Genomic DNA, 12,552 nt, shown 5'->3' with positions numbered 1-12,552 from the left:
ACGAGGAACGATTCAGCGGGAAGTGGGGGTTCGGCCCGGTGGGGGGTTGCTTTGCCTTATTGGGCCTTATACGATTCTAATGAGATTTTGGTTTCCCGCGGGCTGTGTGATCCCGTTTTCCGGCCCATGCAGACTGCATCTCCACTACTATTAAACAATCCGACAGAAACTTTTTTAAATGCACCCCGTAATTACCCCAGAACACCGGACGACCCATTCACGACCGCACGATTAGTCCCACAAATCTGAATGTAACCGCCATCATTGATCTAATGGCTTTACGGTGTGGACTTGGCAATTTCTAATGGCTGGCTGACCGTACTCCACCACCTGCCCCCAATCCAACGAGTTCCTGAAATCACGTCAACGATTTCCGCCCCCGATTCAACGAGTTCCTGAAATCACGTCAATGATTTCCTTCTGTGAACAGGCCTCCACACCACACCCGACCGCTAATTTGTTATTACCCTTGAAGAGCCCTGAGGAGAAGGAGCTGCGGCTGGAGGCGGAGTCCACGCTGGAGTGGGGCGGCGTGTGCGCATGACTGGTCGACATCGCCGCAATCGTCACGGGGAGGACTGGGTCCCCGTCGGGCGCAATCGGGACGAGAGCGAGCGGCCGCTCGAGCAGACCACCACCTACGCGCTGCTTTCGGCGCCGTTGGATTTTGGCGATGTGGGCGACGTGTTAGATGTTGTTGCCGCGGCCGCATGTGGCCAGTTTCTCGCCATGCGAGAGATATGGGGCGTCAGCCGCAGCCTCAGGGCGGCGGGCGCGGTGTTTGACCCGTTGAAGAGGCTCGTCGGGTAGACGCTGGATGCGAGGTAAGGGAGTTGGCTCAGCATGGGCGTGCGTGGCCGGCAGCCCGAGGGACGCGCGGTTGCCTGAGCGAGAGGCCAGTGAGTCTCCTACTCTGCTCGTGCACTCTCTCCTCCTTCTTCCAGCAAAGGGCGAGTGCCGGCCGACCGTTGCGGAGGGTGAGTACGGACCATGCGGACCGGAGCTTGAGGAGGGCAAGCGCGGACGACGCTGATCGGGGCTTGAGGAGGCAATGCGACTGTTGCTTGAGGAGAACGCGGGTGCAGACAAAGGAGAGCGTGCATGGCCGGAGGTTGAGGACGGTGGCGTCTGTGTTGTTGTGTCTGCATGCTGTGTATTGATTACTAAATAGTGGGTTGTGTCCTGAACTTTTGATGCGAGCTGTTGTGCACTGATCCTTTGTTAGATATTCTGCTGCAGAAGATTCCGTGGTGATAGGGACTACATCACTACAAACTTGATGCGACACCTTCTCTCCTTGATTTGTCCCAAAAGTTTGACATTATTTGACCCATAAATCATAATCCCATTTTAGGGGAAATCCTAATCTCATCTCTAATACTAATATTTGACACGGATTCTTTAGAATGGTCATGTTAGCGACTTAACTTCTCTTAATTTTTGGGTCGGGATCCTTCAGAGAAGTTGAAGCCGAGCATAAAGTTTGGAATATTTTTACTGAAAGCAACCAAGAGATACCCAGGTCCCAGGGCCTGATCAGGTGCAGGTTGTGTCGCTCGGCAGAAAAAAAAAAGACAATAGCTTTGGCCTTTTGAACCTCGTGAGTGCTTTGTTTCCATGGAGAACTGGATGAATCAGAGACAACAACATAGCCTAATTTTTTTTGCATTGTCTAATGGATATTTATAAACATTCATATTTATGTTCTTTGGGAAAATCAAACGCACGATGTTCTTATTTCTTTATTTCATGATGAGTCATATGCTTGCAACAATAACAACAATTTTTTAGTTATAATTGTCCAGCTGTTTCAGTTGTTGGAATTTTTTAATATATGTACTTTTTGCATCAGAAGTTTGCGTAGGTTAGTTACTCCTCGCCGCAAAGGAAATATCCCCCCGTGTTAAAAAGAAAAGAAAATATCCTCCCTTCAATACAACAAATAAATTCAATGTTCATCCGCTAAATGAAAAATGTTATTTCATTATTAGTACATTATTATCAGCTACTGATTGTGTAATATTTATAGGTAGCATCACTAGATTTTTTATTTTAATGTTTATCTATTATAACTAGGATGAACATGTATTTTCTTTTTTAAAAATACGTGTGTTGCACGTGCATGCTAACTAGTGTTTGATGAAATTTACATCCATTTTTACGATGCTTGTGCGCCTCGCTGAATCACACTGTCTAGACAACACGATCTCTCTCGGACTGGCTGTATTGACACAAGCAATCATACACTTAACACTGTGCTCTTGCATCGTCACATAATGGCTCTGTTTGTCCTGGCAGCAGTTTCAATCGTCATAACCTCGCTCTATAGGGGTAGGGGTGGCTCACTACTGTCTACGGAGTAATGATGCATGGTTGCATATCAAGATCAGGGGTGACATGTTCATGTGTCAACAGATGATTGGTGACATGTTCATGTGTCAGCAGATGATTGGTACGAAACACCTATCAAATTGTATAGGACGGGATTCTCCATCTACTCGTTGGTGTCGCACTCTGTATAATTTGATAACTGATAAGCCATGCGACGCCAGAAGGTTGTGTCGTTAAATAAACCAATTGTGAACCGCTCCTTGATGTCGGTGTTAGCGACGGAGAACATTGCTAATTAGCCCTCACAAACGATTCACGGCCAATCATTAAGCGAGATTCTTAAAAGTATGTGTTGGTTTTCATTTAGGAGTCATTGATCTTTCATGTATTAATGATTCCATAATTACTTTGATACCAAAGGATAACTCGTCTGAAAATAATGACAAAAAATATGTGATAATGCCAGTTAAGATTCTCATCACTTTTTTGCGTGCGGAAAATCTAAGACAATGTTCAAGTTGATTGTAGATTTTCGTGTTAATAACACCAAAATATTAGTTCTCTCTCTTTTGAGATGGTTCGTTCCTCGGAATCAAATGGGCAAATAGTTCTTCTAGTCTTTAGTTTCTATTGTTTGCTTTTATGTGAGTTAAATGAGTCTGAAATAATCTTCTTCAAACCATTGATTGCTTCCATGATTTGTCTGCTCCTTTCTTTGAAAAGGAAATTGATGATCTAGTTGCCTCTGTGCCATCTGACAGAAGGTCTTTGAAAAGGAAATAATCTTCTTCAAACCATTGATTGCATTTCAAAATTGCTTGTTGGTCATCTCCAATTCAGAACCTTCTTCAGGTGGTCCACATGAATCAATATGAGTTTATTTTGTTCAACACCCTACAAGATTACCTTGAATGGTCTTTTGAGTATTCACGCCAATGTAAGAATTCTGGAAAAGAGTTAGTCCTTCTCAAACTAGATTTTCCGAAGCTTTTCACATTGTATAGCATTATGTGAGTATGCAAATTCTTCATGTTGGTGACTGGGTTGGATTCGAGTCATTATTTCTGCAGACATGTCCGTTGTTTCGTTGAATGAGGTGGTTGGTAAGAAGTTTCAACGGAAGTGAGTGGACGCTCCTTTTTTTTCTTCATTTTTATTACTTCAAGAACTGTTCATGTATATCAAATTCGAAAAAAGTACCAGATTTCAAAAATATTCTTAAGTTCGGAAATTTGAATTTTAAAAAATTTCTTAATTTCAAATAACTTCACAAATTTAAAAAATGTTCGGGATTTCTTTCAAAAATATTCTTAAGTTCGGAAATTCGAATTTAAAAAAATTCTTAATTTCAAAGAACTTCGCAAATTTAAAAAATGTTCGGGATTTCATAAAATGTTCATGGATTTAAAAATATTGACGCATTATAAAACAGTTTTCATGAATTCAATTTTTTTTAAAAATTCATAAGTAATCCCAAAATTCAAAATGAAATGTCTAAAATCACCGATTCAAAAAAGTTCTCAAACCTTATAAATTTCAAAATGAAATGCCTAGTCCTCCTGCCCATTTGGGGTGTTTCACAAGCAGGTGTGCAATTACCTCCGTTAGCCTCTGAATGCTCGCACCACAAGAGTCCTCTACAAATTTTGTTCATTGCCATCAGAGCTTTTGGTGAGAGATCCAGTGTCATCATTGAGTGGAGATCCAGTGCTCCATGAAAAAATAATGTCATCGCTTATTTGGGTTGATACGAAATTGACATAAAGGTGAAATTGTGTCTAGAATAGTAGTCGCCGCACATCCTATACAATTAGATGAGTAATGCTACATTGCCCTAAAAAAAGATGAGTACTACACTTACGTAAAAAAACTACATAATTTAACATAATGAGAGACGCGGTGGGTTATGATTGGAGATAAGGGGAGAAAGGGGCCCACCCTCGTTAAATTCGCGCCGGGGGGGGGGGGGGGGTACCTTAGGTAGTTTAGGTAAGTTTTTGTAGCCTGTATGTAGATGAGGGTTATTGTAATTAGATAGGTGATCTCCTAAATTTTCCGCTCACCCTAAAATTATACTACCTTAACAGGCAATCATGCACAATAAATACATAGACGGCGACCCAATTAAACATATATATAATACAATAATATATATATATAGTTTTAATACTCATATTATTAATTCATAAATATTTATGTTTCATACAGCCAAATCTTATTAAGACATATTGCAATCAATTCCCACGGCAACATAGCTGGTATCATCTTATGATACATAGCAAACTAATCACACGCATACGCGAGATGTTTTTTGTTCATTCACTTAGGAGGTCCACAAATCTAGTGAAATTCTCGTGCGACGAGCCGCCGTCGCTGATGCACCTCCAAGCGTTATCCTTGAGCCAGGACGCCCTCTTCCTGAAGTCGGCGTCGCCGATGACACTTTCCACCTTGCACCTCACCTCCTCTTTGGTCACAACACCATCCTCGCCGGGGCACACGGCGAGGCCGGTCCTCCACACGTCGGTGACGTAGCTCCGGTCCAGGAACTGCTCGCAGAAGTAGGGCCAGCACAGGACCGGCACGCCATTCCTCACCGCCTCCATCGTCGAGTTCCACCCGCAGTGCGACACGAAGCACGCCACCGCGCGGTGCGCCAGGACCTGCTGCTGGGAGCACCAGCTGACGATCATGCCTATGCCGGCGACGCGTTTCTTGAACTCTTCGAGCCATTCCTTGCTCAGGCCGGCGGTGAAGTCCGGGCGCACGACCCATAGGAACGGCCGGCCGGTGAGCTCCAGCCCCTCGGCCAGCTCCTGGAACTGGCGTGGGTCGAAGATGGCCATGCTCCCGAAGGCCACGTACACGACGGAGCTGTCAGGTCGCGCGTCCAGCCATTTGAGGCAGCTAGTGTCCTCCGGCAAGAAGTTGCCGACGGACCTCTGGAACTCCTTGTCGGCGAAGAGCGGGCCGATGGGCAGGATGTCGGGGAAGAGCTTGAACGCGCCGGCCTCGGCGTCGTGGAACGAGTTGCACACGGTCATCTCGGCGTGGTCGCTGAACTTGTTGTTCCGGCACACGAGCTGGAAGATGATGTGCTGTCCGTCGGGGTCGCCGGCGTTGTTCCACGGCAGCAGCGACGTGTGGAGCGGCGGCATCCCCGGGGCCAGCTGCAGCGTCTCCTGCCGCTCTGGCCATCCTACAGTACAGTAGAATATTCGATCGCAATCACTCACAAGCTATAAGAATTCAGAATAGAGAATGGAATTTGCATATACCCTTGTCGTTGAGGACGCCGTCCTGGATCAGCTGGGGGATCTTGAGAATGATGGCGAGGCACGCCGCCGACGCCGGCCAGAAGGAGGCGACCCGGATGCCGAGCCTCTTGGCGACCTCGAACGACCAGCCCATGTTGAAGTCGGCGACGAGCCACTTCACCCTGGGCCTGCCGGCCGCCTCCATTTCCCCGACCAGCGCCTCCAGGTAGGCCGGCATGTGCCGCGGGTAGGCGTCGACGAGCTTGTTGAGGTCCTTGCGGTCCTCGTCGTCGGCCAGCCCGTCCGGGATGGAGGCCAGGTGGATGCCGCGCAGCGCCTCGCCGCCGTTGGGCAGCGCGGCGAGCACGAGCGCGTGGTCCACGTCGGTGTTGACGAAGGTGACCTCGAAGCCGTGGTCGACGAGGCGGTGCGAGAGCTCCATCAGCGGGACGACGTGGCCCTGGCACGGCATGGGCAGCACCATCACGTGACCCTTGGCCATGGCTGGTCTCCCTCCCTCCGCGTGCACCTACTGCTGCGGCTGCTCTGTTTACAAGCACAATCTGCCAGGGATGCAATGTGTGGCGAACAGCTGGGAATGGGCACGGCACGGACACTAGCATCTACTCCCTCCGTCCCGAAAAACATTGTCGCAGCGGTATTTTTTTGAAAAAGTCCTTCAGGTTTATCCGACCGAACCCGCGGTCCAATCGTCTCCTCCACCAGCTCGCTCAGTTCCACTAGCTCCCCCGCAACGCCGGCGACCTCGCGTAGCTCAAGCACACCGCGCCGCCGCGCAGCTCCACCGCAACCCCGAGCGGATCCACCTCTACCCCGTGCAGCTCCCCCGCTCCCCCGCACAGCTCCCCCGCTCCCCTTTCCCGCATCCCTAAATTTCCAAGCTTTCTCCCATCCCCTTCCGGAAAATCGGCGCTTGCTGCCCGTCGATTCTCCACTACCACCACCAATCCCGGCCACCGTGGAGGAAAAGGTTACTGGCGCCGGCAAGATAGGGGAGAGCAGGAGGAGAAAAAGGGACCAGACGAGTGGCAGCGGGTGGTGGCGATGCACGGCACGGTCACTGGAGAGGCGTCTGCGGCGGAGCTCGTCGGCGTCGCGTATGCTAGGGCGTCGAAGCCGACCAACGCGTCCGCCGCCTCGTCTACTGGAGCGGGCGGGCACAACTACAAGGGCGCCTCCGCGTCCGCCGCGCTGGCCTGCCTGGCTGGCGGCAACAGCTGGCACCAGGACGACGACGGCGGTGAAATTGAGGAATTGCAGGAGGTCAGCCGTCCACATCCCTCCTCTGTTGGTGAAGCATCATGAAGTAATCCTGTTAATTTATCTGCTGCTGTTTGTGGTCCAGCTCCTGTTAATTTTACTTCAGAAAGAATTCTCATCCATCTGCTGCTATTTGTTGTGTGTACATACTGTTAATTGATATCCAGATTGTGGAGCTGTAAGGAATATCGTGGACTAATCCTGTTAATTGATCATGTGTGATTGTCTCCGTGAGTAGTCCTGTTAATTGTCCCTGTGTACTGTCTAATTGTTCATGCAACATCATGGATTTTTATGACCTGAACTTATCATGTTGAATAAAATTAATGGAGAAGGGATTCATTCTTCTTCAGACCTTGTTTGTTTGTTTCTTTCTGCTTGAATGCATGGTGTACAGTACAAGTTCATGAACAAGGGACCTTTTTTTTTGCAATTGCAAACTCTGAATGCTCAAGTCTGGAAGTGTTTACAAATTCAGAGAGTTCACATGACTACTGGTCAAATAATTCAGTGTAAATCTAGTCTGAAACTAGTAGAGCTCTTGGTGATATACAAATTCAGTGTAAATAGAAATCTGCGACATGACTACTGATCTTGTATGCAAGATGTTGCTACTGGATGAGCACAATAACTACTCAGTAGATTTTGATTAAAAGTTTGACACCTGATCATGTATGCAAGATGTTTTTACTGGATGCATGGATGCATGACTGGGACATGACTACTCGGTAGATTATGTACTCCAAGTAGACAACATCATAAGTTAGACCAAATTGTGAGATTCAAATAAATTCAAATTAATCCAAAGGCCTTGACTAAATTATTCAGTTTAATTTAAACAATTCAAATAAATCTAAATAATTCCAAATAAATTAAAAAATCAAATAAATATATTCTCTGAATTGATGATCAAAGTTCAAAGAATTAGCCTGAATGCACATTGATGATCTCAGAGAATGAGCCGTTCAAATCAGCTAGGCTTTGAACTTTGATGATTTTTTTAGTTCAAAGCACTTTGAGTACTCCACAAATTTCAGTAAACTTTCCTACACTGGACACTATAAACTTTCAGTACACAAAATTCAGTTATCTTTTCAGTAGGAAAATTTATGTAACAAATCTCAGAAGCTTGCATTTTCCTACTCTTGTTGGCAATAGTCATTATCAGTTTACTGTCCATTTTAGCCTAGCCTTCAGTTATCTTTTCACCCATTTTTATGTCCATTCAGTTATATTTTCAATAGAAAAATCTCTGTAACAAATTACAGTTTGCTGTCATTATCAGTTTAATGTCCATTTTTGTTTTGATTTCAAAAAGTTGCCCATCAGTCACATTTTTGTCGAGGAAACACCTGAAATAAATGGTTTATTGAATCTCGATCGTAGTGATACACATGTTCATGCCAAAAGATAGTAATGATAGTACCACCTACTTGTGGCACTGCCACGTAAGTCATATCGGTATAAAACGCATGAAGAAGCTCCATGTTGATGGATCTTTGGGCTCACTCGTTTTGAAAAGTTTGAGACATGCGAACCATGTCTATTGGTGTATATGCATGAAGAAACTCCATGCAAATGGAGCGTTTGGACTCACTTGATTTTGAATCACTTGAGACATGCAAATCATACCACATGGGCAAGATGACTGAAAGTCTTGTTTTCAGTAAAATGAAACTAGAAAGCAACTTGTTGGAAGTAATACATTTTGATGTGTGCAGTCCAATGAGTGCTGAGGCGTGTAGTGGATATCGTTATGTTCTTACTTCACAGATGATTTGAGTAGATGTTGAGTATATTTACTTGATGAATCACGAGTCTGAATTATTGAAAGGTTCAAGTAATTTCAGGGTGAAGTTGAAAGATCGTCGTGACAAGAGGATAAAAGATCTATGATATGATCATAGAGATGAATATCTGAATTACGAGTTTGGCACAGAATTAAGACATTGTGGTAATTGTTTCACAACTAATACAGCCAAGAACACCATAGTGTGATGGTGTGTCCGAACATCATAACTGCACCCTATTGGATATGATGCATACCATGATGTCTCTTATCGAATTACCACAATAGTTTATGGGTTAGGCATTAGAGACAACCGCATTCATTTTAAAAGGGGCACCACGTAATTCCGATGAGATGACACTGTATGAACTATGGTTTAGAGAAACCTAAGCTGTCATTTCTTGAAAGTTTGGGGCTGCGACGCTTATGTGAAAAAGTTTCAGGCTGATAAGCTCGAACCCAAAGCGGATAAATGCATCTTCATAGGACAACCAAAATAGTTGGGTATACCTCCTGTCTCAGATCCGAAAGCAATAAGGGATTGTTTCTAGAATCGGGTCCTTTCTCGAGGAAAAGTTTCTCTCGAAAGAATTGAGTGGGAGGATGGTAGAGACTTGATGAGGTTATTGAACCGTCTCTTCAACTAGTGTGTGGCAGGGCACAGGAAGTTGTTCCTGTGGCACCTACACCAATTGAAGTGGAAGCTTATGATAGTGATCATGAAACTTCAGATCAAGTCACTACCAAACCTCGTAGGATGACAAGGATGAGTACTACTTCAGAATGCTACGTGATCCTGTCTTGGAAGTCATGTTGCTAGACAACAATGAACCTACGAGCTATGGAGAAGCGATGGTGGGCCTGGATTCCGATAAATGGCTCGAGGCCATAAAATCCGAGATAGGATCCATGTATGAAAACAAAGTGTAGACTTTGGAAGAACTACTTGATGGTCGTAAGGCTGTTAGGTACATATGGATTTTAAAAGGAAGACGGACAATGATGGTAAGTATCACCATCAAGAAAGCTCGACTCGTCGTTAAGATGTTTTCCGACAAGTTCAAGGAGAGACTTTCTCACTCGTAGCGATGCTAAGAGTCTGTTGGAATTATATTAGCGATTACTGCATTATTTATGAAATCTTGCAGATAGGATGTCAAAACATTGTTTCCTCGACGTTTTTTTGAGGAAAGGTTGTATGTGATACAAACCGAAAGGTTTTGTCAATCCTGAAAGATGCTAATAAGTATGCGAAGCTCCAGCAATCCTTCTAGGGACTGGAGTAAGCATCTCGGAGTTGGAATGTATGCTTTGATGATGATCAAAGATTTTGGGTTTATACAAAGTTTATGAGAAACTTGTATTTCCAAAGAAGTGAGTGGGAGCACTATAGAATTTCTGATGAATATATGTTGTTGGCATATTGTTGATCAGAAATGACATGGAATTTCTGGAAGGCATGTAGGGTTATTTGGAAAGTGTTTTTCAATGGAAAGCCTGGATTAAGCTACTTGAACATTGAGAATCAAGATCTATAAGGATAGATCAAAATTCTTAATGGTACTTTCAAATGAGCACATACCTTGACATGATCTTGAAGGTGTTCAAGATGGATCAGTCAAAGAAGGAGTTCTTGCCTGAGTTGTAAGGTATGAAGTTAAGACTTAAAGCTCGAGATTATTGACTCTAGTGCAAGTGGGAGACTGTTGGAAATATGCCCTAGAGGCAATAATAAATTAGTTATTATTATATTTCCTTGTTCATGATAATCGTTTATTATCCATGCTAGAATTGTATTGATAGGAAACTCAGATACATGTGTGGATACATAGACAACACCATGTCCCTAGTAAGCCTCTAGTTGACTAGCTCGTTGATCAATGGATGGTTATGGTTTCCTGACCATGGACATTGGATGTCATTGATAACGGGATCACATCATTAGAAGAATGATGTGATGGACAAGACCCAATCCTAAGCCTAGCACAAGATCATGTAGTTCGTATGCTAAAGCTTTTCTAATGTCAAGTATCATTTCCTTAGACCATGAGATTGTGCAACTCCCGGATACCGTAGGAGTGCTTTGGGTGTGCCAAACGTCACAACGTAACTGGGTGGCTATAAAGGTACACTACGGGTATCTCCGAAAGTGTCTGTTGGGTTGGCACGAATCGAGACTGGGATTTGTCACTCCGTGTAAACGGAGAGGTATCTCTGGGCCCACTCGGTAGGACATCATCATAATGTGCACAATATGATCAAGGAGTTGATCACAGGATGATGTGTTACGGAACGAGTAAAGAGACTTGCCGGTAACGAGATTGAACAAGGTATTGGGATACCGACGATCGAATCTCGGGCAAGTATCGTACCGCTAGACAAAGGGAATTGTATACGGGATTGATTAAGTCCTTGACATCGTGGTTCATTCGATGAGATCATCGTAGAACATGTGGGAGCCAACATGGGTATCCAGATCCCGCTGTTGGTTATTGACTGGAGAACGTCTCGGTCATGTCTGCATGGTTCCCGAACCCGTAGGGTCTACACACTTAAGGTTCGGTGACGCTAGGGTTATAGAGATATTAGTATGCGGTAACCCGAAAGTTGTTCGGAGTCCCGGATGAGATCCCGGACGTCACGAGGAGTTCCGGAATGGTCCGGAGGTAAAGAATTATATATAGGAAGTGCTATTTCGGTCATCGGGACAAGTTTCGGGGTCACCGGTATTGTACCGGGACCACCGGAAGGGTCCCGGGGGTCCACCGGGTGGGGCCACCTGCCCCGAGGGCCACATGGGCTGTAGGGGGTGCGCCTTGGCCAACATGGGCCAAGGGCACCATCCCCTAGAGGCCCATGCGCCAAAGGGACAAGAGGAGGGGAGAGTCCTAAAGGGGGAAGGCACCTCCGAGGTGCCTTGGGGAGGATGGACTCCTCCCCCCCTTGGCCGCACCCTTCCTTGGAGGAAGGGGCAAGGCTGCGCCCTCCCCCTCTCCCTTGGCCCTATATATAGTGGGGGGGGAGGGAGGGCAACCACACCTAAGCCCTGGCGCCTCCCTCTCCCTCCCATGACACATCTCCCTCCTCCCGCAACGCTTGGCGAAGCCCTGTTGGAATCCCGCTACTTCCACCACCACGCCGTCGTGTTGTTGGATCTCCATCAACCTCTCCTCCCCCCTTGCTGGATCAAGAAGGAGGAGACGTCGCTGCTCCGTACGTGTGTTGAACGCGGAGGTGCCGTCCGTTCGGCGCTAGGATCATCGGTGATTTGGATCACGACGAGTACGACTCCATCAACCCCGTTCTCTTGAATGCTTTCGCGCGCGATCTACAAGGGTATGTAGATCCACTCCTCCCTCGTTGCTAGATGACTCCATAGATTGATCTTGGTGACACGTAGGAAAATTTTGAATTTATGCTACGTTCCCCATCAATTGTAGTAGTGAAAATGGGTGCAGTTCCCTGCCTCAAGTGGAGCATCGACATAACTTGACAGTATATGGGTGTTTCCTAATTTTAATCTTGTTTTCTAGTTCTAATTTCAAATGCAGATCAGACTGTATTGTGCATATCTACATCTTGGAAAACATGTTCTAATTTAGTTTCTGAAATTTACAGTATTGGTCATCCTAACTGAAACATGTTATGATGTTCAGTTTGCTCATGTTTTAAAACGTCATAAAATCGTTGTACCTGAAGAGCAGAGGCGCCGGGCAAGTTTGATCTTTGATCTGATGTAAAAAAAGTTTGATCTTTGATACTGCTGATATCGATCATTTGCTGCTACAGAAGATACTACTTCTACAGATACTACTGCTATAGATGATAGTCCTCTGTGTTGATCAATTGATCTGCGGCTGATACTCTGCTTAACTGATCTCTTGATCTGCAGGT

The 12,552-nt window shown here is 45.5% G+C and overlaps 1 protein-coding gene across 1 annotated transcript; it reads right to left on the bottom strand.

Annotated features, from left to right (window-relative positions):
* Positions 1-4,483: 4,483 nt before the first annotated feature.
* LOC123107845 (UDP-glycosyltransferase 83A1-like) lies at positions 4,484-6,186 on the bottom strand. The gene is made up of 2 exons (XM_044529752.1): positions 5,610-6,186; positions 4,484-5,530 (listed from the first exon to the last, which is right to left on the bottom strand). Exons 1-2 carry the CDS (start codon positions 6,088-6,090, stop codon positions 4,647-4,649), a joined length of 1,365 nt encoding a protein of 454 aa, XP_044385687.1. The 5' UTR covers positions 6,091-6,186; the 3' UTR covers positions 4,484-4,646.
* Positions 6,187-12,552: the final 6,366 nt, after the last annotated feature.

This window comes from Triticum aestivum, chromosome 5A (assembly GCF_018294505.1).
Source record: "Triticum aestivum cultivar Chinese Spring chromosome 5A, IWGSC CS RefSeq v2.1, whole genome shotgun sequence".
In the NCBI taxonomy this organism is placed as follows: Eukaryota; Viridiplantae; Streptophyta; class Magnoliopsida; order Poales; family Poaceae; genus Triticum; species Triticum aestivum.
The sequence above is the reverse complement of the archived record's forward strand: the minus strand, read 5'-3'. Positions and strand labels throughout refer to the sequence as shown.

Coding starts and splice junctions, on each gene's coding strand:
- LOC123107845 (XM_044529752.1), bottom strand. CDS start 6,090: ATGGCCAAGGGTCACGTGATGGTGCTGCCCATGCCGTGCCAGGGCCAC. Junction 5,531..5,609: donor CGGCGTCCTCAACGACAAGG/GTATATGCAAAT, acceptor ACTGTACTGTAG/GATGGCCAGAGCGGCAGGAG.